General features: G+C 38.4%; 1 protein-coding gene across 4 annotated transcripts in view; it reads left to right on the top strand.

The window, feature by feature from the left end:
* ASB3 (ankyrin repeat and SOCS box containing 3) overlaps window positions 1-18,500 on the top strand; it is a 109,182-nt gene extending 90,682 nt beyond the window's left edge. For 2 of the 4 annotated variants that reach the window (XM_017963974.4, XM_008980670.5), the window contains 2 exons: window positions 1,537-1,670; window positions 16,247-18,500. In XM_017963974.4, the coding sequence (XP_017819463.3) occupies window positions 1,537-1,670; window positions 16,247-16,434 (322 nt within the window). In that variant the 3' untranslated portion in view covers window positions 16,435-18,500. 4 annotated transcript variants of the gene reach the window in all.
* The last annotated feature ends 7,369 nt before the right edge of the window (window positions 18,501-25,869 follow it).

The raw sequence follows: 25,869 nt of genomic DNA on the forward strand, positions 1-25,869 counted from the left end.
CTAAAACTGTGCAAACGGATTTACTTGTCATGTGTATGTTCAGATAACTGCATAAAAATGACTTTGTGTTTGGTTACAGTAAGACCTAATGCGCATTAAGGCAGAAAAATGAAATCATTAAAAAAGAATAAAGAACCAGAACCAAGTGACCTTTGGTTTGGGACCCCTAGAAAGTCAAGGAAATTGTTTGTCTTTGAATATATTTTATCATTTCATTTATCCTCAGTATTTCCTGATAAGTTGTGATTTCACTGAGACCTGCTGAGAAACAAAATGTTTTTCCAAAACATCTGTGCTACACTTTAGGTTCTTCCTTACATGTTTGCATATTGGAGAATTAATTTGGGAAATAATTTTCATAATCTTTAGTTCATGATTTCAAAGATATTTTGACTTCGAATTACCAGAAATATCTTTGAGATGATAAGCTTAGATTATTACTCAGCTTATTTTCTTTCCTTGTATTTCCTTTCTTTCTTTAGTCATTGCTCAGTAATATCTCTAAAAAGATGACCCTGAGAAGGAACCCTAGTAATTTTTTTTCTCTCCAACTATTGTGATGGTAGAGGGGTGTCTAATTGAGTACAGGATGAGTAATCTTATTAGGATTTCGGTTCTTTTTAAAGTTTGACTACATTTTAAAGCTTCTAAAAGTATACTGAAGTTTCACATCATTTCTAGTAATACTAATTTTTCATATAACTTTATAGTTTTAAAAGTATGTTTACTATGTTTTCTCATATTATTTTCACATATAGTTCTCTGAAATGAGCAGATTATGTATTCTCATTTTAAAGAGCAGGAGCTAGAGCTTAAAGAATTCAGGCAACCTGTTTATAAGTAGCAGAGGCAAGACTTTTCTTAAGCCTGTACTCTTTCCATTAGGTTTCAAGTGCTTATAAATTCTGGGTTAGGCTCTTTTGAGTGGATTGGTAGGGAATCTGGCATTATTTTGAAAGAACAGAGGAAGGCCTGTTTGGAACCCCTTCTTTCAGTTCTTAATGACAAATCTTATTCTGTTATATCGTTTAGGGTTGAGTTTATAATGGGGGAAGGTTCTTAGAGGAGAACAGCTATGCATCATGGGAGTGGGGCAGAAAGAAGCCATTCCTGTATACTTGTACACTCAGGGTAGGGATAACTTGGGGTGTTTGGGCTTTATCCTTTTAGAATTATTAAATTATATGTCTGTAAGGATGACCAATTTACATTACGCAAGGTAGTACAAATGGGAGGAAATAATAGCAGGTCCACTGATGTCACTGGTGCTGTCACCAATGAGAAGGAAAGTTCCTACTCTCTCTGAGGGTCCTCTTGTCGTCTTAGACAGCTACACACAAAGTCAATTCCGTTACTAGGAACCTGTAGATGATTCTTCACATCCACTGATCTTGCATCCAGTTACATAAATACTTTCCATGCCCTGGTTTTCTGTCTGCCTTCCTCATTGAGATTTTGTAAGAATGGTGTTTGTTTCCACTCTGAACCGTTGGCATGTTTTGTTTCTAATGTCATTTTAACATCTTGCTAACATAGGATTGACTCAGTCAGCATTGACACCCTTATCTTCACTTTGGAGTTTACTAATTGGAAGAGACTTCCACCAGCTGTTGAAAAGATGCTTTCTTCTCGTGCCTCAAAATCCTCTTGGATTCTACGTCAACATATTGGTAAGAAAGAATAACTTTAAACACACTTCACTACTTTTTCTTGTCTTGCTTCTCTAGCTCTGTGGTAATTTTATGTGAAAAGATTCATTGGCAAACAGAAATTAGCATAATTTGCATTTTCTTATGTAAGAAAAAGATGGGGTTGTTAGGGAGATGGCTAGTAATTCCCTTCACTAAAAATCATATCTGATTTTATAAGCTTAGCCTAAGGAATGTATAAAGAAAAGCAGATGTTTACTGATATTTTAATTTTATGATATCCTTTTATATTTAATAAAGAGTATATAAGCTAAACTAGATCCTAAAAATCTTATTCAGTAGTTATTTTGTGGTCAGAAAATGCTAAGCCTAATTTTTCCCTTTGGAGTATATGTGGCGTTATATTCTCTGTGTAATTAATATTTTATCATCTGTAAAAGGAAATGTTACCATTCTTTTTTTTTTTTTGGAGACAGTCAACTCTGTTGCTAGGCGCCAGGTTGGAGTGCAGTGGCGTGAGCTCAGCTCACTGCAGCGTCCACCTCCCGGATTCAAGCAATTATCCTGCCTCAGCCTCCCAAGTAGCTGGAACTACAGGCGTGCGCCACCATGCCCAGCTAATTTTTGTATTTTTTTTAGTAAAGACTGGGTTTCACCATGTTGGCCAGGATGGTCTTGATCTCTTGACCTCGTGATCTACCCGCCTCGGCCTCCCAAGAAATGTTACCATTTTTTATACCCGTCCTTACTGAATGTACATCAGTCTGTTGGTATGGTGTAACTATGGAGTTAAGCTGAGTGAACATTCTGTGAATTGGGTGATATTTTAAAGGACTATTCTTGAACAAAATTTCAACTTACCTCACTTAAAAAAAAGTTTTTAAGCTAGTTGAAAAAAATGAAAGAACACATAGTGGGAGAAGATTTTGCACAAGGAATTAATTTAAATTAAACATAACATATGCATAATATCCCTGTTTACTTTTTCAGATTTATTTTGTTTTGTCTGTATTTTGTTAACTATAGTATATGTATTAAGTTAGGAAAATTATTTCTTCACTGCTATTTTTACATGAAATACAACTCTTCATAAAACATTTTGAATGTGTTTTTAACATGTGAACTTATGCATATGTAGAAATGTGTCTTCTAATTTCTTGGAAAATTACATTTGAGTAAATGTTCTCAATCAAAAACAGACATTCAGGAAAATGAGCTTTTGAACTGAGGTGTATTCAAACTGTTAGAGAGGTTTCTGTTAAAGAAAAATAATTCATTTGGAGCCTTTGAGCCTCCTAGTATAGAATTTCTTTAATGATAATGTTGGAAAACTCACTGCATGTAACTCTTAATGTTGAGAATTGCATCTGCTTTTACTAATTATGTATCTGCAGCAGAGAACAAATATCTGTTCAGAACAGATAGACTATGGAACAATGGATTTGAGAACAGAGTCAAAAGAGGGAGCATATGCCAAATGGGAAAATTATTGCAACGTATCAATTAGTAAGGATATGTGAGACTTTACCCTGAAGACCTTAACATATGGCAAGTTTGTCCAGATGAAGGTAAAAATTGCGCATGAGCACTGCATTACCCTGCAGTAGACTAAATCCATCAAGGGCTTCTTGTTTAATTAAGTACTAGGTAGAGCTTGTGTAGGGTAATAATCTTCATCGATTGAGAGATTTTTATTTTGGCTGAAGATTCAAAAAAGCCTTTCTCAGAGGCTTTTTCCTAGCTAATGTAGCTAATGGTTTTCTGGTCTGTTTCTCTAGCCAAGCCCTCTTTTCTTGTTTCCAGTCTCATATATTCACCTATCTTTTGGACATCTCCATTTGTTGTCTTACATCTTGACATACCCAAAATTGAACTTGCTGTTTTTCCTACAGATTCTTCTGTTCTGTGTCCCTGTTTCCTGGTTAAGGACGTGAGGTGGTTTGAGAGTGTTATTTACCAAGAGAGCGAGTTAACACTGGAAGCTATTTTGTTATTTGTTGTATCCATAGCATAGGGGAGATTTTGTTCTCCTGTAGACATTTGATAATGTCTCCAGACATTTTTTTGGTTGTCGCAATTTATAGTGATGCTATTGCCATATAAGGCATAGAGGCCACGGACACTGCTAAGCATCCTGCAGCACACAAGACAGCCTCTCACAACAAAGAATTATCTGACTATAAATGTCAGTAGCACCGAAGTTGAGAAACTCAGTGACTCTTGTGTTGTCCTATTGTGAGAAGGCTTTTTATCCCTCTCCTTGTTACAGCCTACTTGGGAAAAGCTTGTGTCCTTCCTCCTGCTTATATTGGTCTCTCAGGATATTATTTGGTGCTTCCTTTTCTGCAGATAGTAGGCACCATTACAGTGCTGGAATTTTTGTAAGACTGGGAGAAAAACTTAGTTGCCTGGGTTTCAGATGGGATTGTGATTTTCTTCCTTTCTATAATTCAAGGCTTTCTTGGGGGTACCCTTTTCTCATCAGTTATCAGGATAATCAGTTTCTGCATATTGGTCATCTGGACTCATTCCTTTACTGTCATTTTGAGCTATAGGATCTCTAGTAAGCAGAAACATGATCAGAGTTTTAGTACCAATGGGCACAAGCCTAGCAGGACAATTCTTTGATTAACCTTTTTACAAGACTGATATTCTTGCTCTTACCCCTTTTCCTCCAATGACTTACCATGATATTAACAATCACTGCTTTATCAATATATTAAATTGTTTTTTTGAAAAGATACCTGTTGTTCCTCTGCCACTGTTAGTAAACTCTTAGCTAATTCCCAGCTTCCTCGCTCAACTAAGTATTCAGTATCTATCCCTAGGGAAAGATTTTTCTTCCATTTTTTATTTGAGCCCTTTTCAAGTCCTGGAGATGCCATGTACTTAGTCAAAATTATCCTTTCCTCTCCTTTTTCCTTCCTGAGTAAGCAGCAACTTGCCATGGTAGTTTATAAACAAAAGTAACAATGCATTTCTTGTTAATCATCTTTTAATCATTGAGTCAGATTTGTCTTCAAAAAGTTTCTTGCATCAGAAAGGAAATGTATACCACTTTACTGAGTGGTTGCAGTTTCAGTAGCAATCTTTTAATCAAGTACCTCTTACATGCCTCTTAGAAACATCAGCCTGACCACATAGCAATAGATGTCTTACTAAAAAATTTGCCAACTCCTGGTGTAAGTAAATAAATTCTTATGGATAAAAGCATTTGGCTTTACTTCATCCTGAACCTTTAATGATTAGATACATACAATTCCATCCAGAATGTTAAATGGATCTGGATCCTCTAAAGGATCCTTAAAGGACCCCAGGAAACTCTCTTGATCTTTCTATTTCAGTATTTCCCTGCTTTGTTCTAAAAAGGATTTAAAACAGTTTATATAATACATATATATTATCACAAAACAGTAAAACAGAAATTAAAAGTAGAAGGAAAAGAAAAATGAAAAAAAAAACAGGATAGATATAAAATCAAGTCAGGGAAAACATAGCAATGGGAATTTGGTACTTATCTATGGTTAGGCTGTAAGTTGGCTCTGAGCTCTGTTGTCATTGACAGTAGGTGACAGGGTTCATATAATAAAATATACTTGTTCCTTAGAAGTACAGATTTTCTTGGATGCTGTTACAGTTTCCTAGACAATGTCTTCGTAGCTGTGATTTCTTGGGATTTTCTTTTACTGGTGTTCAGTGTGGCCTGTTGTTAACATACCAAAGTACTATTCAGTAAAAACAGTTCTTAAGTAGTCATTATAGTGTGGTTCAGGTACCCAGGCTTCTGTTGCTGTAACTTGACCAAGAGCTAGATTTTAGAATACCTGGAAATGGATGCCCTGTGTGCCTTTTGAGCAGTTTTCTCTAAATATTATATGTCTCAACTCAGTTTTTATTTTAATTTAATTAATTTATTTATTTTGGGAGACAGAGTCTTGCTCTGTTGCCCAAGCTGAAGTTCAGTGGCACGATCATGGCTCACTACAGCCTTGACCTCCTGGGCTCAAGCAGTCCTCCCACCTCAGCCTCCTGAGTAGCTGGGATCACAGGCATGTGCCACCACACCCAGCTACCTTTTGTATTTTTTGTTGAGACAGGGTTTTGCCATGTTGCCTGGGCTGCTCTTGAACTCTCGGCTCAAGTGATTCTTCCACCTCGGCCTCCCAAAGGGCTGGGATTATAGGCATGAGACACTGTACCTGGCTTCAGCTTAGTTTTTAATAGTGGCACATAGCAATGAGTTCAAAGTTATACTACCTAAGAAGTATTTTTTTGTATTTTTAGTAGATATGGGGTTTTACATGTTGGCCAGGATGGTCTCAATCTCCTGACCTCATGATCCACCCACCCTAGCCTTCCAAAATGCTGGTATTACAGGTGTGAGCCACCGTGCTCAGCCTGTTATGTGATTTTCTTATGAAAAGTATATGTCACCTGGAAAAACTCTTACATTGACTTACTTAAAATACTTGGAAGTAGTTCCCCTCTGTTTTGAATTGCATTTAGTAAAAATGCAAAACTCTCTAATTAGCTGATAAACTGATATCAGGAAAAGATAGAAATTTACAGATGAATTTTGACAACAACTTTTTCGTAATTGCTAGAAAAGCTAGAATAGAATCCTGATTTAGTTCAGCTAAGCCACAATGTACTTCTTCAATTTGGATCTTTTTTAGCTACCCAGCCTTCACAATCCATGCTTCAAAATAAACCGGGCCTAGAACCAAGTCTTGGAATTGCTAGGTCACTAAGAATTAAATTAATAAAACCTTGTCAATCACCTTGCTCTTGTTAAAAGGTTAGTATTTAAAGGAGTCTTATACCTTTAATTAAAAATGAAATTATTTAAAATAACTATCTTATTTCATATTGCCTTACTTTAATTTTATTTTATAGTACAATAATGTTAGGTTAATAATATACATGTAATTTATATGTAAAATATATACATTGGGGTTCTGTGCTCAGAGACTTTACTAATTGAGTGTTCAGTCAAAACATAGGGAGGTCATTAGATTCTGTGGTGCCTAGGATTTGTGTGGTATTTTACTTTATAATATGCTTTTGCAAATGTGTTCTAACTTGAACCTCATCAAAACCTTTTAATGCAGGGAAGTGTCATTATGCCCATTTTGTAGATGAGGCATTATTCTCATTTTATGGAGAGGGAACTGAAAGTCAGAGTATTTAGATGACTTGAGCAAGGTCACACATCTAGTTAATAGTGGCTTTTCAATGCCAGCACAGGTCTTATTACTAGATGGTGCTTTTCCATTTAATCCATTCATTGCCTCTCTGCTGGTGTTTCTAAGTTTTGACTTCATGTCCTAATCTATTACTTATTTTTCAGAGTCCTCAGATACTCATTTTTGTGTGTGTGTGTTTTCTCTAGAGGTTTTAGTTATAGTCAGTGAAAGAGAGAGAGAGAGAGAGAGAGAGAGAGAGAACACAAGTAAATTAAGAAAAATTGGGAACAAAAGGATGGAAGCCAACCAGAAAGACAATGTATTAATGATGAAAATAGAAATGGTAGTAGATGGCTCAAAAGTCAAATAAATGCATTTGTTGTGGAAAACATTACAAAGGAACCAGAGAAATGTAGTTCAGGCAGATAGATTGGTTGAACATTGGCCTGAGGGCATGTTAGAGATGAATGGCTGTAGAAATATAGTGGGTGTGTATGATGTAGATATAGTTTTGTGCTGTAGTAAAGTTGGCATTTATAAGCATAATGAATTAAGAATTGTGAGGTTTGAGAACGATCCAAGATGGCCGATCGCTAACATCCCGGGACTGCAGCTCTCAGGGAAGGCGCGGAGAACTAGAGGACGCCACACTTTCAGACAAAGTCTGGTCGCTCACGGAGCAGAAGATCCCCCAGTGGTGGAAACACATGGGTCGCCAGCGCAACTCTCGTGGTCGGCGCAGCGGTTCCACCGGCACCTCGGCGCGGCAGCTCTCGGCACAGAGTAAACGGGACGGGTTCCCCTTCTGACGGAGGTTTGGAGCCCCGGGAAGGCAGAGTCACCTTCTACGGACACAAGAAGGAAGCCCGACAGGAGAATCCTGGGCAGAAAAGCACCATCAGTTTTAACGCCGCTGCTCTGGCCCTGGGAACTAACAACCTGGACGTCCACTCAAGAGACCTAATCTGAAAGTTGGTAATTTCAAAGACGACAGGAGGATAAATTTACAATGACGGGAAGAAACCAGCATAAAAAAGCTGAGAATACTCAAAGTCAGAATGCCTCTCCCTCTAAAGATGATCACAGTTCCACATCAACAATGGAACAAGGCTTAATGGAGAACGAGCGCCTCCTGATGACAGAATCACTCTTCAAGGAATGGATAATAACAAACTTCGGTGAGTTAAAAGAACACGTTGTAGCCCAACGTAAAGAAACTAGGAACTTTGAAAAAAGGTTTGATGAAATCCTATTGAGAATAGACAACTTAGAGAGGAGTATGAGTGAATTAATGGAACTGAAGAATACAATACAGGAACTCCGAGAAGTATGCACAGGTTTAAACACTCGAATTGTTCAAGCAGAAGAAGGGATGTCAGAGGTCAAAGTCCAACTTAATGAAATAAAACGTGAAGAATAGATTAGAGAAAAAAGGATAAAAAGGAATGAACAAAGTCTCCAAGAAATGTGGGACTATGTGAAAAGACCAAATTTACGTTTGATAGGTGTACCTGAATGCGACGGAGAGAATGAATCCAAGCTGGAAAATACCCTTCAGGATATTATTCAGGAAAATTTTCCTAAACTAGCAAAGCAGGTCAACATTCAACCCCAGGTAATACAGAGAACACCACAAAGATATTCCTCAAGAAGAGCAACCCCAAGGCACATAATCGTTAGATTCACCAGGGTTGAAACGAAGGAGAGGATACTAAGGGCAGCCAGAGAGAAAGGTCAGCTTACCCACAAAGGGAAGCCTATCAGACTTACAGCAGATCTCTCGGCAGAAACTCTACAGGCCAGAAGAGAGTGGGGGCCAATATTCAACATCCTCAAAGAACAGAACCTTCAGCCCAGAATTTCATATCCAGCCAAACTAAGCTTCACAACTGAAGGAAAAATAAAATCTTTTATGAACAAGCAAGAACTCAGAGATTTTATTACCACCAGGCCTGCTTTACAAGAGCTTCTGAAAGAAGCATTATACACAGAAAGAAACAACCAATATTAGCCTTTCTAAAAATACACCAAAAAGTAAAGAGCACCAACATAAAGAAGAATTTACACCAACAAATGGATAAAACAGCCAGTCAACATCAAATGGCAGTAAGCCTAAATTTAAATTGACTAAATTCCCAATCAAGAGACACAGCCAAAACCCAACAGCATGTTACATCCAGACCTGTTTCACATGCAAGGATACATAAAGACTCAAAGGGATGGAGAAAGATTTACCAACCAAATGGAGAGCAAAAATAAATAATAAATAAATAAAAAGCAGGAGTTGCAATTCTTGTATCAGATAAAATAGATTTTAAAGCAACAAAGATATAGTGGTAAAAGGATCAATGCAACAACAAGAGCTAACGATCCTAACACCCAGATAGAAGACTTAGATTCAATGAGACAGAAAATTAATAAGGATATCAAGGACTCGAACTCAGATCCAGAACAAGTAAACTTAATAAATATTTATACAGCTCTCCACTTCAAATACACAAAATATACATTCTTGTCAATACCACATCACACCTACCCATTAGTTTAAATGAAACATTGGCCATTATTAATACCTAATTTTTTTCAAAATAAAGCAATATTTCCATTTACTCTCCCTCTTTCTCTTCCTCTTTCTTCCTCTCCTTTATTTATTTATTTTTTTTTTCTTTCCTTCTCTCAAAAAAAAGGAAATCAACTTGTAAACCTCTAGATCCAGGTCGGCAATGTCTCTTTCATTGCTTGATTTCCTTTCTTCCCTTCCCTCCCTCCCCGCTTCCTCTCTTCCTTCCTTCCTTCATCCCTTCCTTCCTCCCTACCGTCCTTCTTCCCTTCCTTCCTGCCTTTCTCCCCCCCCAAAAAAAAAAAAAAAAAAGAATTGTGAGGTTTATTTTGATCATTGCGTCTGCTTTTAACAAAACTTTGTATAACATAACATGTAGTCTTCTATTTTGATTGTTCTGCCAGTACATATAATAAAATGAACAAAATAGAGGAATTCTGTATAAGAATGCAAAGTTAAAGTTTACTTGTATGCTAATAGATCTATAGATAAATTGAGTTTAACATATTCAATAAAAATTATTGGGTCAGAAAAGTGACTTAAAAGTATAGCATGGTTTCAGACATCATTTTCTAGGTTACAATCACTGCCATAATCCCAAGAACATGGAGAATAAAAATAAATAAATAAGTAAATAAATTTCAATCCACGGATGATGCATCTATATATAGTTCGTGTATACATTTTAAATTAGAATGTTTAAACTATATATGGTGTTTTGGTCACCTGCTTTAAGGTGAATTTCTGTTAACTGACCAATTATCATTTGTGATCTTACTAAGAGGGCTTCCTTATACTTGATAGCTGAACATAGTCAATTTACTTAAACTTTTGGAGAGCTGTGGTGTTTGCAGCTTGGCCATGCTTTCCATATGTATTCCTGCTGTTTCCTCCAGTGGCCCCTTTACCTGTGTTTAAAACTCCCTTCTTTCAAGTGAGAACAATGATTTCTCCTTTAAGTTTATAGAAAAGGGTCAAATTTAAATCAGATATAGATATGAAAAAAGTTGAAAATAAATGTGCTATATACTGTAGATACAGTAATCTTTATACATATAATAGGGAATCTATGACTCATGGTTTAAGAAAATGCCTGTCTTAGACTCAGGTTTTATGTACAAACTTTAGCTTTTTTATCTGGCATTTTGAAACACCAGTTTGAGTGATTTCTTTAATTCTGAATACATTAAACTAAACCTAAACTAGTCAACTAAAAACAATGATGAGTTAACTTCTGTGGCTTGGAAGATATTGAAGATGTTAGAGAATTAATTTGTCTCAAGCCCTGTGGATATTAGAGTTTAAAGAACCTTATACCTAGAATCAGACTAGCTGGTCTAGTATCAGCTGTGCTCTTGACAGTAATTGTCTTTGATGTTCTGATCCTGGTCTGTTAATCATTGTTATATTTCATAGGGATTTATAAAAAATTTCTTGTACTATCAAAAGGCTTTAGGTTTGATTTACATAAAAGCAGACATTAACTTCTTTATTCAACACTTTTCATCTTGGAAAATGAAACTGCTATCATATGATTCTTTTTTTTTTTTTTTTTTCCACGATGGAGTTTTGCTCTTGTTGCCTAGGCTGGAGTGCAATGGCACCATCTTGGCTCATTGCAACCTCTGCCTCCTGGCTTCAAGCGATTCTCTGGCCTCAGCCTCCCTAGTAACTGGGATTACAGGCATGCGCAACCACACCTGGCTAATTTTGTATTTTTAGTAGAGATGGGGGTTTCACCATGTTGGTTGGCTGATTTTGAACTCCTGACCTTAGGTGATCTGCCTGCCTCAGCCTCCTGAAGTGCTGGAATTACAGGTGTGAGCCACCACACCTGACTTATTATACAATTCTTGATTATGTGCATGTGGATTGTCCTTTAATTGGTAATTAGCTTTTGGCTGCAGTGGCTTGTCAGATACACACACACACACACACACACACACACACACACACACGCTTCAAGATTCAGTTTGAATCCTGGCTGTGCTTTTTACTAGCTCTGTGACTTTAGAAAGTCGTTTTTTCAATTGCTGAGAGATTTCGTCACCACCAGGCCTGCCTTAGAAGAGCTCCTGAAGAAAGCACTAAACAAGGAAAGGAACAACCAGTACCAGCCACTCCAAAAATGTACCAAATGGTAAAGACCATCAACACAATGAAAAAAAATGCATCAACTAACGGGCAGAACATCCAGCTAGCATCAAAATGGCAGGATCAAATTCACACATAACGATATTAACCTTAAATGTACATGGGCTAAATGTCCCAGTCAAAAGACATGGACTGGCAAATTGAATAAAAAGTCAAGACCCATCAGTGTGCTGTATTCAGGAAACCCATCTCATGTGCAAGGACACGCATAGGCTCAAAATAATGGTATGGAGGAAGATTTATCAAGCAAATGGAGAGCCAAAAAAAAGGCAGGAGTTACAATTCTAGTCTCTAATAAAATAGACTTTAAACCAACAAAGATCAAAAGAGACAAAGAAGGACATTACATAATGGTAAAAGGATCAATGCATCAAGAACACCTAACAATCCTAAATATATATGCACCCATTACAGGAGCACCCAGGTACATAAAGCAAGTTCTTAATGACCTACAAAGAGACTCAGACTCCCATACAATAATAGTGGGAGACTTTAACACTCCACTGTCAATATTTGACAGATCAACGAGACAGAAAATTAACAAGGATATCCAGGACTTGAACTCAGATCTGGACCAAGTGGACCTAATAGACATCTACAGTCTCTCCACCCCAAATCCACAGAATATACATTCTTCTCAGTACTGCATTGCACCTACTCTAAAATTGACCACATAATCGGAAGTAAATCACTCAGCAATTGCAAAAGAACAGAAATCATAACAGTCTCTCAGACCACAGGGCAATCAAATTAGGACTCAGAATTCAAAAACTAACTCAGAACCGCACAGCTTCATGGAAACTGAACAACTAGCTTCTGAGTGTTGACTGGATAAACAATGAAATGAAGGCAGAAAGAAAGATGTTCTTTGAAACCAACGAGAACAAACACACAACATACCAGAATCTCTGGGACATATTTGAAACAGTGTCTAGAGGGAAGTTAATAGCAATAAATGCCCACAAGAGAATCAAGGAAAGATCTAAAATCGACACCCTATCGTCAAAATTGAAAGAGCTAGAGGAGCACAATTAAAAAAACTCAAAAGCTAGCAGAAGACAAGAAATAACTAAGATCAGAGCAGAATTGAAAGAGATAGAGACACAAAAAAAGGTTCAAAAAATCAATAAATCCAGGAGCTTGTTTTTTGAAAAGATCAACAAAATAGACTGCCAGCCAGATTAATAAAAAAGAAAAGGGAGGAGAATCAAATAGATGCAATAAAAACGATAAAGGGGATGTCACCAATTCCACAGAAATACAAACTACAGTCAGAGATTACTACAAACAACTCTATGCACATAAACCAGTAAACCTGGAAGAAATGGATAAATTCCTGGACACTTGCATCCTCCCAAGCCTAAACCAGGAAGAAGGTAAAACACTGAAAAGACCAATAACAAGGGCTGAAGTTGGGGCAGCAATTAATAGCCTACCAACCAAAAAAAGTCCAGGTCCAGACAGGTTCACAGCTGAATTCTACCAGACATACAAACAGGAGCTGGTACCATTCCTTCTGAAACCATTCCAAACAATCCAAAGAGAAGGAATCCTTCCCAAATCGTTTTATGAGACCAACACCACATCCTGATACCAAAATCTGGCAGAGACTGAACAACAACAAAAAACTTCAGGCCAATATCTATGATGAACATAGATGCAAAAATCCTCAATAAAATACTGGCAAGCCTATTGCAACAGTACATCAAAAAGCTTATCCATCACCATCAAGTAGGCTTTATCCCGGGGATGCAAGGCTGGTTCAACATACGCACGTCTGTAAATGTAATCCACCACATAAACCAAAGTAAAGACAAAAACCTCATGGTTATTTCAATAGATGCAGAGAAGGCCTTTGACAAAATTCAACAGCCCCTTGTGCTAAAAACTGAATAAACTAAGTATCAAAGGAACACATCTCAAAACGATAAAAGCTAATTACGACAAACCTACAGCCAATATCATACTGAATGGGCAAAAACTGGAAGCATTCCCTTTGAAATCTGGCACTAGACAAGGATACCCTCTCTCACCACTCCTAGTCAATAGAGTATTGGAAGTTCTAGCCAGAGCAGTCAAGCAAGAAAAAGAAATAAATCATATTCAATTAGGAAAGGAGGAAGTCAAATTGTCTCTATTTGCAGACGACATGATTGTATATTTAGAAGACCCCATTGTCTCAGTCCAAAATCTCTTGAAACTGATAAGCAACTTTAGCAAAGTCTTAGGATACAAAATCAATGTGCAGAAATCACAAACATTTCTATACACCAATAACAGACTAACATAGAGCCAAATCATGAGCAAACTCCCATTCACAATTGCTACAAAGAGAATAAAATACCTAGGAATACAGCTAACAAAGGCTGTAAAGGACCTCTTCAAGGAGAACTACAAACCACTGCTCAAGGAAATAAGAGAGGACATAAACAGATGGAGACACATTCCATGCTCATGGTTAGGAAGAATTAATATCGTGAAAATGGCCATACTGCCCAAAGTAATTTATGGATTCAATGCTATCCCCATCAAGCTACCAATGACCTTCTTCACAGAACTGGAAAAAACCACCTTAAACCTCATATGGAACCAAAGGACAGCCCGCATAGCCAAGACAATCCTAAGCAAAAAGAACAAAGCCAGAGTCACGCTACCTGACTTCAAACTATATTGCAAGGCTACAGTAATCAAAACAGCATGGTACTGATGCCAAAACAGGCATATAGACCAATGCAACAGAACAGAGGCCTCAGAGGCAACATCACACATCTATAACCGTCTGATCTTTGACAAACCTAACAAAAACAAGCAATGGGGAAAGGATCCCCTGTTTAACAAATGGTGTTGGGAAAACTGGCTAGCCATGTGCAGAAAGCAGAAGCTGGACCCCTTCCTGACATCTTACACTAAAATTAACTCCAGATGGATTAAAGACTTAAACATAAGACCTAACACCATAAAAACCCTTGAAGAAAACCTAGGCAAAACCATTCCGGACATAGGCATGGGCAAGGACTTCATGACCAAAACACCAAAAGCATTGGCAGCAGAAGCCAAAGTAGACAAATGGGATCTAATTAAACTCCACAGATTCTGTACAGCAAAAGAAACAGTCATTAGAGTGAATTGGCAACCAACAGAATGGGAAAAAATTTTCTCAATCTACCCGTCTGATAAAGGGCTAATACCCAGAATCTACAAAGAACTGAAACAGATTTATAAGAAAAAAAACAAACAAACCCATCCAAAAGTGGGTGGAGGATATGAACAGACGCTTTTCAAAAGAAGACATATATGAGGCCAACAGACATGAAAAAATGCTCATCATCACTGGTCATTAGAGAAATGCAAATCAAAACTACATTGAGATACCATCTCACGCCAGTTAGAATGGCAATCATTAAGAAATCTGGAGACAACAGATGCTGGAGAGGATGTGGAGAAATAGGAACACTTTTACACTATTGGTGGGAGTGTAAACTGGTTCAACCATTGTGGAAGACAGTGTGGCGATTCCTCAAGGACCTCAAAATAGAAATTCCATTTGACCCAGCAGTCTCATTACTGGGTATATATTCAAAGGATTATAAATCATTCTGTTATAAGGACACATGCACACATATATTCATAGTGGCATTGTTTACAATAGCAAAGACCTGGAAACAACCCAGATGCCCATCAATGATAGACTGGACAGGAAAAATGTGGCACATATACACCGTGAATACTATGCAGCCATAAAAAATGATGAGTTTGTGTCCTTTATAGGGACATGGATGAATCTGGAATCCATAATTCTCAGCAAACTGACACAAGAACAGAAAATTAAATACCACATGTTCTCACTCATAGGCGGGTGATGAACAATGGGAACACATGGACAGGGAGGGGAGCATCACACACTGGGGTCTGTTGGGGGGGCCAAGGGAGGGACAGCAGGGAGTTGGGGAGGTTAGGGAGGGATAATGGGGAGGAGAATGGGGAGGAGAAATGCCAGATGTAGGTGATGGGGGGGGAAATGGAGGCAGTACCTGTGCAACAATCCTGCATGATCTGCATGTGTACCCTAGAACCTAAAGTACAATTAAAAAAAAAAAAGTTGTTTTTCATCTCTGCAATAGCCTGATAATATATACCTCATGAAGTTAATGAAGGTAAAAAGAGAATTTGAGTGAAGTACATGGGTTTATGGCATAGAAGGCACTCAGTAAATTCTCCCTTTCTCTCAGATCCAATTCAGAAATTCTGTTTTGGATTAAAAGGAAAATTTGCAAGCTGTACATTTATTCACTTGATGTGGTAAGTCTGGAAACTATTTGTAATGAAATAGACTAAGAGGAAGGTAGTATTTGCTACTATGAGCTTCTGCCATTTCTAAAGTTAGTTCATCCGTTTCTTAAGTGCAGGTATTGTCAGATATTTAGAATTTGAACATTTAGTGTTTGTGACCCTGGCTACTGACTTTGAATGTGTGGCCGACAACTGAAGGGAGAGAAGCCAGTTAAAGGCTGTAGAAAAGAATAAATAGGGTTTATTGTGGTCATCCTGACTCAAAGTAGTCTTCTTTCATAGTAATTCTAAGCAGCATATCACTTTTATTACAGAGTTGGGAAAAGAAAAAATGTGAATTTGCCTTAATGTGCTGTTACATCTTTCTGTTTAAAAAATTTTCACCTTGATTTTTTTTGTTTCTCCAGCCACTATTCCATCCCTGACCCATCTTTGTCGTTTGGAAATTCGGTCCAGTCTAAAATCAGAACATCTCCGGTCTGACAGTTTTATTAGTCAGTTGCCACTTCCCAGAAGCCTACATAATTATTTGCTCTATGAAGATGTTCTGAGGATGAATGAGGTTCCAGAACTGGCAGCTATTCAAGATGGATAAATCAGTGAAACTACTTAACACAGCTCATTTCTTTCTCTGAAAACCCACCGAGACAAAAGAGCCATAGAGTACAAGTTTTTATGATTTTATAGTTCAAAGGTGATTATTGTTTGTGATGTAGGTTAAGTTTTGGGGGGCTGGTAGTTTAATGTGTATGTTTATGTTTACAGCTAGCCTTCCCAGTAAAAAAAGAAAAAAATTGTAAACCTCACATATATTACTTTATTGCAGCTTCATCACCAGTATATGTTGTAATATTTATTTATCTGACCATGTTCTCCTTTATTTTGCTATAAACTGTGATGCTGCTTCTAGTGCTAAACATGGTGGGGGCATATTTCCACCTATGATTCGTGTTTACCTGGTGCTAGGAGCTTGGAATGGAATTCATAAAGCTTCACTGGAAGTGTATACAACCGTGGTGTTGAATCTGTTATTATCATCATTATTGTATTTGGGCTTGAATATCATGCTTATTAAAGAACAAGTTTTCCTATTTTATCACATTTCGTTTTCATCTCTTAATTCAGTCACTTATTATTATTATTTCTTTTTTTAAGATGGAGTCTTGCTTTGTCGCTCAGGCTGGAGTGCAGTGGTGTAATCTCAGCTCACTGTAGCCTCTGCCCCAGGATAATTCAGTCACTTTTATGAAGAATTGATATTCATTGCCTTTTCACATGTAAACTCACAGGAAAAAATTCTTTTAAAAATATAGAAAAATCATATTGTTGGTTTTTCCTTTCTGGTTTCTTTCTACTCTTTGGCCAAAAAAACCCAAAGAAGGCCAAGTGCATTGGCTCATGCCTGTAATCCAGCACTTTGGGAGGCCGAGGTGGGTGGATCACCTGAGTTGGGGAGTTTGAGACCAGCTGGATCAATGTGGAGAAACCCTCTCTCTACTAAAAATACAAAATTAGCCAGGCGTGGTTGCGCATGCCTGTAATCCCAGCTACTTGGAAGGCTGAGGCAGGAGAATCTGAACCTGGGAGGCAGAGCTTGTGGTGAGCCAAGATGGTGTCATTGCATTCCAGCCTGGGCAACAAGAGTGAAACTCCGTCTCAAAAAAAAAAGCCCCCAAAAAACAAAAGCCCAATTCTAATCTGCAAAGGCAAGAACAGACCTGAACTCAAAGACATGCTCTGTTGGGGGAAAATAATGGGGTCAGTGTTGACATACGAGCATATTTGCACATTTAGGATTTTAATCAGGAGTCTGAGAGGGGCATGTCTGTGGGACCATCTTTAAAGAAAGAAAGGTAGATACCACTGAGTTACTTCATATTATATATAAAGTTCAAGCTCCATCATTGGGTGGCTTTGTTCCTATGAAGCAGTAATAGCTAGTTCTATTAATATTATGGTGTTTTTTCTTCTTATCTAGATAGGCTGTCACACAGTCCATGAATAAAGACCTCAGAATCCTAGGTTAATGAGATGCCACCTCATGGGTTTTTACAATTGCTTGATCTAAATCTAGAGTCAGGAAAAACAACCTTGGATCAATTGAGCCATAAGAGACTATGGAGACTGGCCTTGGGACAAAGGTTGTGGGAACATTACTGTCACAGTAGACTACAGAAATAGGGTCCAAGGAGGCAAAGTCTTCTGTCCTCTTGGGATTCTGTGGCTTAAAATAGATGAGAGTAGGTCAGCTGTGCCTGTTTCCTACAGGCCTTTGGTGTTTGGCAAAAGCACTGATGAAGGTGGACCAAACAAGGATTACGTTGCTAAGATCCAAAGGGATGACTGACCTGTTAACCACAGACTAGAGCTGCCTGTGGGGTGGAGATAGAGTTTGAATGTGGGTGTACAGGCAGAAATAATGGTATATATGGAAATCCAGGTGGAAATTCTGATAATTTCATAAATTCCAAAACTGTTGATTGTGTAGTATTTTTCAAATGTCATAATCTTTATTTTCCAAACTCTAAGTCTCTGACTTTTAAGATGGCACCCCACATTTTGTTGGGGGAAAATATGTGTAGAATGTTTAAATTTGAGGGTGAATCTTTTTGTGTTTTGTTCATGTTCAAATGTATAATAAAAACTCAGTTATCTAACGTATCACTGAGCTCTTGTTCTTTTTTGTTTCTGAGACAGAATTTTGCTCTTGTTGTCCAGGCTGAAGTGCAGTGGTACAATCTTGGCTCACCACAACCTCCACCTCCCGGTTTCAAGTGATTCTCCTGTCTCAGCCTCCTGAGTAGCTGGGATTACAGGCATGTGCCACCATGCCCTGCTAATTTTGTATTTTTAGTAAAGAGGGGGTTTCTCCATGTTGGTCAGGCTGGGCTCAAACTCTGACCTCAGGTGATCCGCCTGACTGGGCCTCCCAAAATGCTGGGATTACAGGCATAAGCCAATGCACCCCACCAAGATCTTGTTCTTAAAAATCTGATAATTAGTATTTCAGAAACATTTAAACATTTAAAAAGCCATTGGTACTTTAAACTGATGAATGATTTTACCTTATTGTATATAATGTATTTTTAGACTATTTTATGATAAAATATTTATGATGTTTATGACTTACAGCAAGGACTTCGAAATGTCATCTATATGTATGCAAAGTTTAGGGGAGTTATAATTACAGCTTCTGATCAAAATGATAACATCTAGTTCATGTGACTCTTAAGCCCTGCCCCAAATGCATAATGGTGATTTTTTTTTTTTTTGAGACGGAGTTTCGCTCTTGTTACCCAGGCTGGAGTGCAATGGCATGATCCTGGCTCACTGCAACCTCTGCCTTCTGGGTTCAAGCAATTCTCCTGCCTCAACCTCCCGAGTAGCTGGGATTACAGGCGCGCACCACCATGCCCAGCTAATTTTTGTATTTTTAGTAGAGACGGGGTTTCACCTTGTTGACCAGGATGGTCTCGATCTCTTGACCTCGTGATCCACCCACCTCGGCCTCCCAAAGTGCTGGGATTACAGGTGTGAGCCACTGCGCCCGGCCCATAATGGTGATTTAATACTCTCAGTTTATACTCTTGTGAGCCTCACTAAGAATCCTAACACAGTAGTTCTCTAAAGGTGGTACATACTTGAGCAGGGCACAGTTTTAATAACAACTGCCAAAATCTCATCCTTTCTTGATCCCATGTTTTCCCTTTCAGTATGGTTTCTGCTGATACTACCTGTCATGGGATATCTTTCTCTGAGCACTTGATGTGATAACAGTAACCTGGTTGATACGGTTTAGCTGTGTCCCCACCCAAATCTCAACTTGAATTGTATCTCCCAGAATTTCCACGTGTTATGAAACGGACTCAGGGGGAGGTAATAGAATCGTATCTTTCCCATGCAATTTTTTGTGATAGTGAATGAGTCTCATGAGATCTGATGGGTTCATCAGGGTTTCTGCTTTTGCTTCTCATTTTTCTCTTGCCACCACCATGTAAGAAGGGCCTTTCACCTCCTGCCATGATTCTGAGGCCTCCCCAGCCATGTGGAAGTGTAAGTCCAATTAAACCTTTTTTTCTTTCCTGTTTCAGGTATGTCTATTGACAGCCTGAAAATGAACTAATAAATTGTAAATTGGTACCAGTAGAGTGGGGCGTTGCTGAAAAGATACCCAAAAATGTGTAAACAACTTTGGAACTGGGTAACAGGCAGAGTTTGGAACAGTTTGGAGGGCTCAGAAGTAGACAGGAAAATGTGGGGAACTTTGGAACTTCCTAGAGATTTGTTGAATGGCTTTGCCCAAAATGCTTATAGCCATATGGACAATAAAGTCCAGGCTGAGGTGGTCTCAGATGGGGATGAGGAACTTAGGAACTGGAGCAAAGGTGACGCTTGTTGTATTTTGGCAAAAACACTGGTAGCATTTTGCCTCTGCCCTGGAGATTTGTAGAACTCTGAACTTGAGAGAGATGATTTAGGGTATCTGGCAGAAGAAATTTCTAAAGCAGCAAAGCATTCTAGAGGTGACTTGGGTACTGATAAAGGCTTTCGGTTTTATAAGGGAAGCAAAGCATCAAAGTTTGGAAAATTTGCAGCCTGATTATGCAATAGAAAAGAAAAACCCATTTTCTAGGGAGAAATTCAAGCCAGTTCCAGAAATTTGTGTAAATAGGGAGGAGCCTAATGTTAATCCTTAAGACCATGGGAAAATGTCTCCAGGCCATGTCAGAGACCTTCTTGGCAGCCCCTCTCATCACAGGTCTGGAGTTTCATGAGGAAAAACTTGTTTTGTTGGCTGGCTCCAGGGTCCCGTGTTGTGTACAGCCTAGGCTCCAGGGTTCCATGCTGTGTGCAGTGGCTGTGTCCCAGCCACTCCAGTTGTAGCTGAAGGGGGCTATGTACAGCTCAGGCTGTGGTTTCAGAGGGCGGAAGTCCCAACCTTGGCAGCTTCCACATGGTGTTGAGCCTATGGGTGCACGGAAGTCAAGAATTGAGGTTTGGGAACCTCCGATGAGATTTCAGAAGATGTATGGAAATGCCTGGACACTCAGGCAAAAGCTGCAGGGTGGGGCCCTCATGGAGAACCTCTGCTAGGGCAGTGCAGAGGAAAATGTGGGGTCAGAGCCCCACACAGAGTCCCCACTTGGGCATCTCCTAGTGGAGCTGTGAGAAGAGGGCCATGATCCTCCAGATCCCAGAATGGTAGATCCACTGACAGCTTGCATCATGCACCTGGAAAAGCTGCAGACGCTCAACACCAGCCGTGAAAGAAGCCAGGAGGAAGGCTGTATCCTGCAAAGCCACAGAGGTAGACCTCCCCAAGACCATGGGAACCCACCTCTTGCATCAGTGTAACCTAGATGTGAGACCTGGAGTCAAAGAAGATCATTTTGGAGCTTTAAAATTTGACCCACTGGATTTCGGACTTGCATGGTCCCTGTAACTCCTTTTTTTTTTTTTTCCAATATCTCCCATTTGGAATGGCTGTATTTACACAATGTGTGTACCCCTTTTGTATCTGGGAAGTAATGCTTGCTTTTGATTTTACAGGCTTATAGGCAGAAGGGACTTGCCTTGTCTCATGTGAAACTTTGTACTGTGGACTTTTGGGTTAATGCAGAAATGAGATAAGACTTTGAGTGACAGTTGGGAAGGCATGATTGGTTTGGAAAAGTGAAGACATGAGATTTGGAGGGGCCAGGGGTAGAATTATATGGTTTGGCTGTGTCCCCACCCAAATCTCAACTTGAATTTTATCTCCAAGAATTCCCACGTGTTGTAGCTCCAAGAATTCCACCCTGCAGGAAGTAATTGAATTATAGGGGGCAGGAGTTTCCCATCCTATTCTCATGATAGTGAATGAGTCTCACGAGATCTGATGGGTTTGTCAGGGGTTTCCACTTCTGCTTCTTCCTCATTTTTCTCTTGCTGCCATCATTTAAGACGTGCCTTTCAGCTCCCACCATGATTCTGAGGCTTCCCAGCCATGTGGAGGTGTAAGTCCGGTTAAACCTCTTTTTCTCTCCAGTTTCGGATATGTCTTTATCAACAGCGTGAAAATGAACTAATACACTGGTCATCCTTTTTTTCTAAGTTCCCTCCTCTCTTTTGCCATTAGCAGATCTCTTGATCTACAGCTTTCAGGTGTTCCTATTTCCCAGGAATCTGTTAAACTTTCTTGTGGTCTCAGCTACTCGAGAAGCTGAGGTGGGAAGATGGCTTGAACCTGGGAGGTGGAGGTTGCAGTGAGCTGAGATCATGCCTCTGCACTCCAGTCTGGGCCAAAGAGGCAGACTTGTCTCAAAAAAAAAAAAAAAGATCTGTGAGTACTTTTTTTTGGCTACTCCCTAAAATTCTGTAATTTTGTTGTTTCTCAAAAATGTCATGAATAATAACTGTAGTGAGAATATTTGTGTATAACGACATCTTTTCTGGAACAGTGGACTTAATGGTTTTATTGGGGTGGGATATATAAAGAAGCTGAGAAGATTAATCTGAATGTCTGCCTTTTTCATCTTATACTCCTTTATATCCTCAGAAGTATATTCCCCTAATGGTATTTCCTGATTAGTTATAGAAGTACTTGTTTGAAGAGGAACTCTTGAGTATAATTATTGCCAGCTGGTTCCTAGTGCCACTAGGGAAATATTTTAAATGGTGGGGAATGGTTGATGGGTTGGTGAAGTTGCTCATAATGTGGCCATTTTAAGATTTATGATTGATTGTTTTACACCTAACATTTTGGGAATAACCAGAACAACTACAGATTGCCTCCTTATAGTTCCATGAATTCATCCCCTGTATAAGCAAATAGAAAGTCAGCCCACCAGCTCTATCCAAATACTCAGTTTCAAGAGGATTTCCAAGCCAACTGGATCTCTAAAGCTTTTCCTTTGAGCAAGGAACAAATAATAGCACCTTGGGTGCTACTAATTCCTCTTAATTTCCTATGCTGGAACACTTTCCTCCTCTCATCTCTCTTATCTTAGTCATACATAACTGAGGTGCCAAAACTAACATGTAGTTGGAGCCCAAACCAAGAGTTTCCATTACTCATGGCTCTGTATGACCTGGGTAGTTGTTTGAGAGGTCAGTGTGGGTATACATGCATTCTGTTAAGGTCTAATTTTGGATATTTGAGTTTACACCTATACATTCCCTCTAGGTAAGGGCACTCTTCATGACTTCAGGTAAATATGGCTCATATTTGACAGCTTACAGACTAACATGAGAGTTTCATAAACGCACTTTCCCCTGCTTCTTTATCCTTCTTGAATTTCTTTTCAAAGCATTTAAGGACAATTTAATATTCCTTTGTGCAGCCATTCAGTCACCTTGTTTTGCTTTCTCTCATTATTTTTCTCTTTCAGGCTGAATTGTCTGTTTTCATTTGTATGTATTATTGTTGTTGTTAAGTCACAAATGGTCATTGAAACATAATACTTTACAGAAAGTAAACTACTTTTTGTTCAATACCATTTCTAGGGTTTTAATGAGTGAAGGAACTGGCAATGCTTAGTATTTCTGTGACATTGGTAGAAAATTTATAGCCCCTATTTGCAAGAACACATCAATCATTCTGAGAGGAGGCCAGTGTGAATTATAGTTTTTATGGAAAAATACTTTGAAATAACTTAGGCACAAATTTTAAGTACATTTCTTCTGCAGTTGCTTTGGTGAATGAAATGTATTTAAATTTTAAATGAAGGACATTTATTAACCTGCCACTGTGCTAATAAAAATATTTTAAAAATTATCTTATAGGAATAACAATAACAGCATATTTTAAGTGTTTCATTTAAAAGGCATATATGATATTCAAGAAATAATAAACCAGGTACAGTGACTCATGCCTGTAATCCCAGCACGGGAAGTGGGAGAATTGCTTGAGGTCAGAAGTTCAAGACCGCCCTGGGCAACATAATAAAACCCCCTCTGTTATGGTTTGGATGTTCGTCCTCACCAAATCTCAGGTTGAAATGTGATTCTCAGTGTGGGAGGTGGGGCCTGGTGGGAGGTGATTGGATCATGGGGGCAGATTCCCTCATGAATGATTCCCTTGGGGTTGAGTTGTCTCTCAGTAAGTTCACTGGAGATCTGGTTCTTTACAAGTGTGTGGCACTTCCCCCTCTCTCTTGCTCCCACTTTTACCATGTGACAGGACTGGCTCTTTGTCACCTTCTGCCATGACTGTAAGCTTCTTGAGGCCTCCTGAGAGGCAGATGCCAAGCCCTATGCTGCCTTAAAACCTGCAGAATCTTAAGACAATAAATCTCATTTCTTTATAAATTACCCAGCCTCAGGTATTTCTTTATAGCAGCACAAGAGTGGCCTAATACACTGTTTCTACAAAAAAAAGGAAAAAAATTAGGCATAGTGACATACATCCGTAGTCCTAGCTGCTTGGGAGGCTAGGACAGGAGAATCCCTTGAGCCCAGGAATTTGAGGCTGTGGTAAGCTATGATTTAAAAAAAGAAAGAAAGAAAGAGATAAATATATTTTAAAATTCAGAAAAAAAAAAAAAAGAAGGGAGAAAGAGAGATGGATCTGCATTCTTATCCAGGCCCATTATTAATGTTAACTATGTGTTGGAATAGTTTTTTTCTCACTTAAAAAAAAAATCTGTACACAAGTTTGAGGGAGAATTTTTTTTCATTGTTAAAATCAAACCACATTTACAATTTGTACTGCTAATCAGTCTTCCTCTTTATCGTATTAGTGATACCTGGAGGCAAGCTCAAGCCAAGAGTTATGACAAATTCTGAATTGGTAAGAATGAGAAATAATGAGGCATCTCCAGCTGATGATTTTCCTAAGACATCTGCATAGAGCAAACAATCCCTCCCTCCTATTGGTAAAGGAAAGAAGAGAACAGAGGTGAGACCTTTGCGAACCTGCCCCAATCTGGTCTCAGTTCAGCGTAGTCATGCAATTGCATGTCCTTTGTATTACTCTTTTATAACTATGTGTGGTATATATTTTTAGTGAAGGAATTTAAAATGCAATTGTTGCAGTAAAGATTTGTGTCTGCATGATTTTTCTGTCTCTTGGCTTCTTTTTCGTGCATAGCCCTTAATAGATGGAGCAGAACAGGTGGTAATTGCCATTGGCGCACTGAGACTTGTGAAGGCATCTGTTTATGACTCTTTTACCATCAAATGGTTAGGATAACCTTCTCCTCACTGCTTCCCTATGTGGATGATCAAAGTCTATCATGAGTCATTAGAAGGTGCTAATTTATACTCTTTTTCTAACATGATGCAATAGGTGAAGAAGAAAGTCCATCTGGTGACTAAATATGACTATGATTTGAATTGAACAATTAAAAAGAAGGCATAATACTTCTGAGGTTATTATGGATTACTGGATCAAATAATATGTGCCAAAGATACTAATTCCAATTCAGAATGTTTCCTTAAATAGATGGAATAATTAATAATGTGGAGTCTGGAGTTGGTTTTGACACTTAAGAATCATTATTTACAAAATTTTAATTATATTAGATAATAAAAGTTTCAAGCCCTTATAGTCTTCATCTTGCTTGTAGTCAGTTTTATTAAGTCTACTCTTAAATGTTGTGTGGTATTTGTTGATGTATGTTGACATAACCAGCCCTGGATGTAGATGCTTGATCAGATTCATGTTTGATACTCATACAGTTCTTGTATTGCAGTACTGCTTCATAGATGTTGGGTACTTCTTCCCTCCTAGTGATGTTAGCAGAAATTGGTGATCACTAGCTAAGTCTATTCGTTCATTATATATTTAAAAAAAATATTTACTATGGAAAATTATGAAATGAACTATGTTCTCACCACTCAGCTTCAATAATAATCAACTCATGGTGAATCTTATTTCCTTTTTCCCACCAATTCTTTCCCTCCCATGGGCATTTTGAGGAAAATTCTAGACATATTATCTTTACATATTTTAGTGTATATCTCTAGAAGTCAAGGACCCCTCTTTTAAAATGTAACTGTGATACCATCATCTACCCACCTCCCTAAAAAGATCACAGTAACTTCTTAA

This window comes from Callithrix jacchus, chromosome 14 (genome assembly GCF_049354715.1).
Source record: "Callithrix jacchus isolate 240 chromosome 14, calJac240_pri, whole genome shotgun sequence".
NCBI classification, from domain to species: domain Eukaryota; kingdom Metazoa; phylum Chordata; class Mammalia; order Primates; family Cebidae; genus Callithrix; species Callithrix jacchus.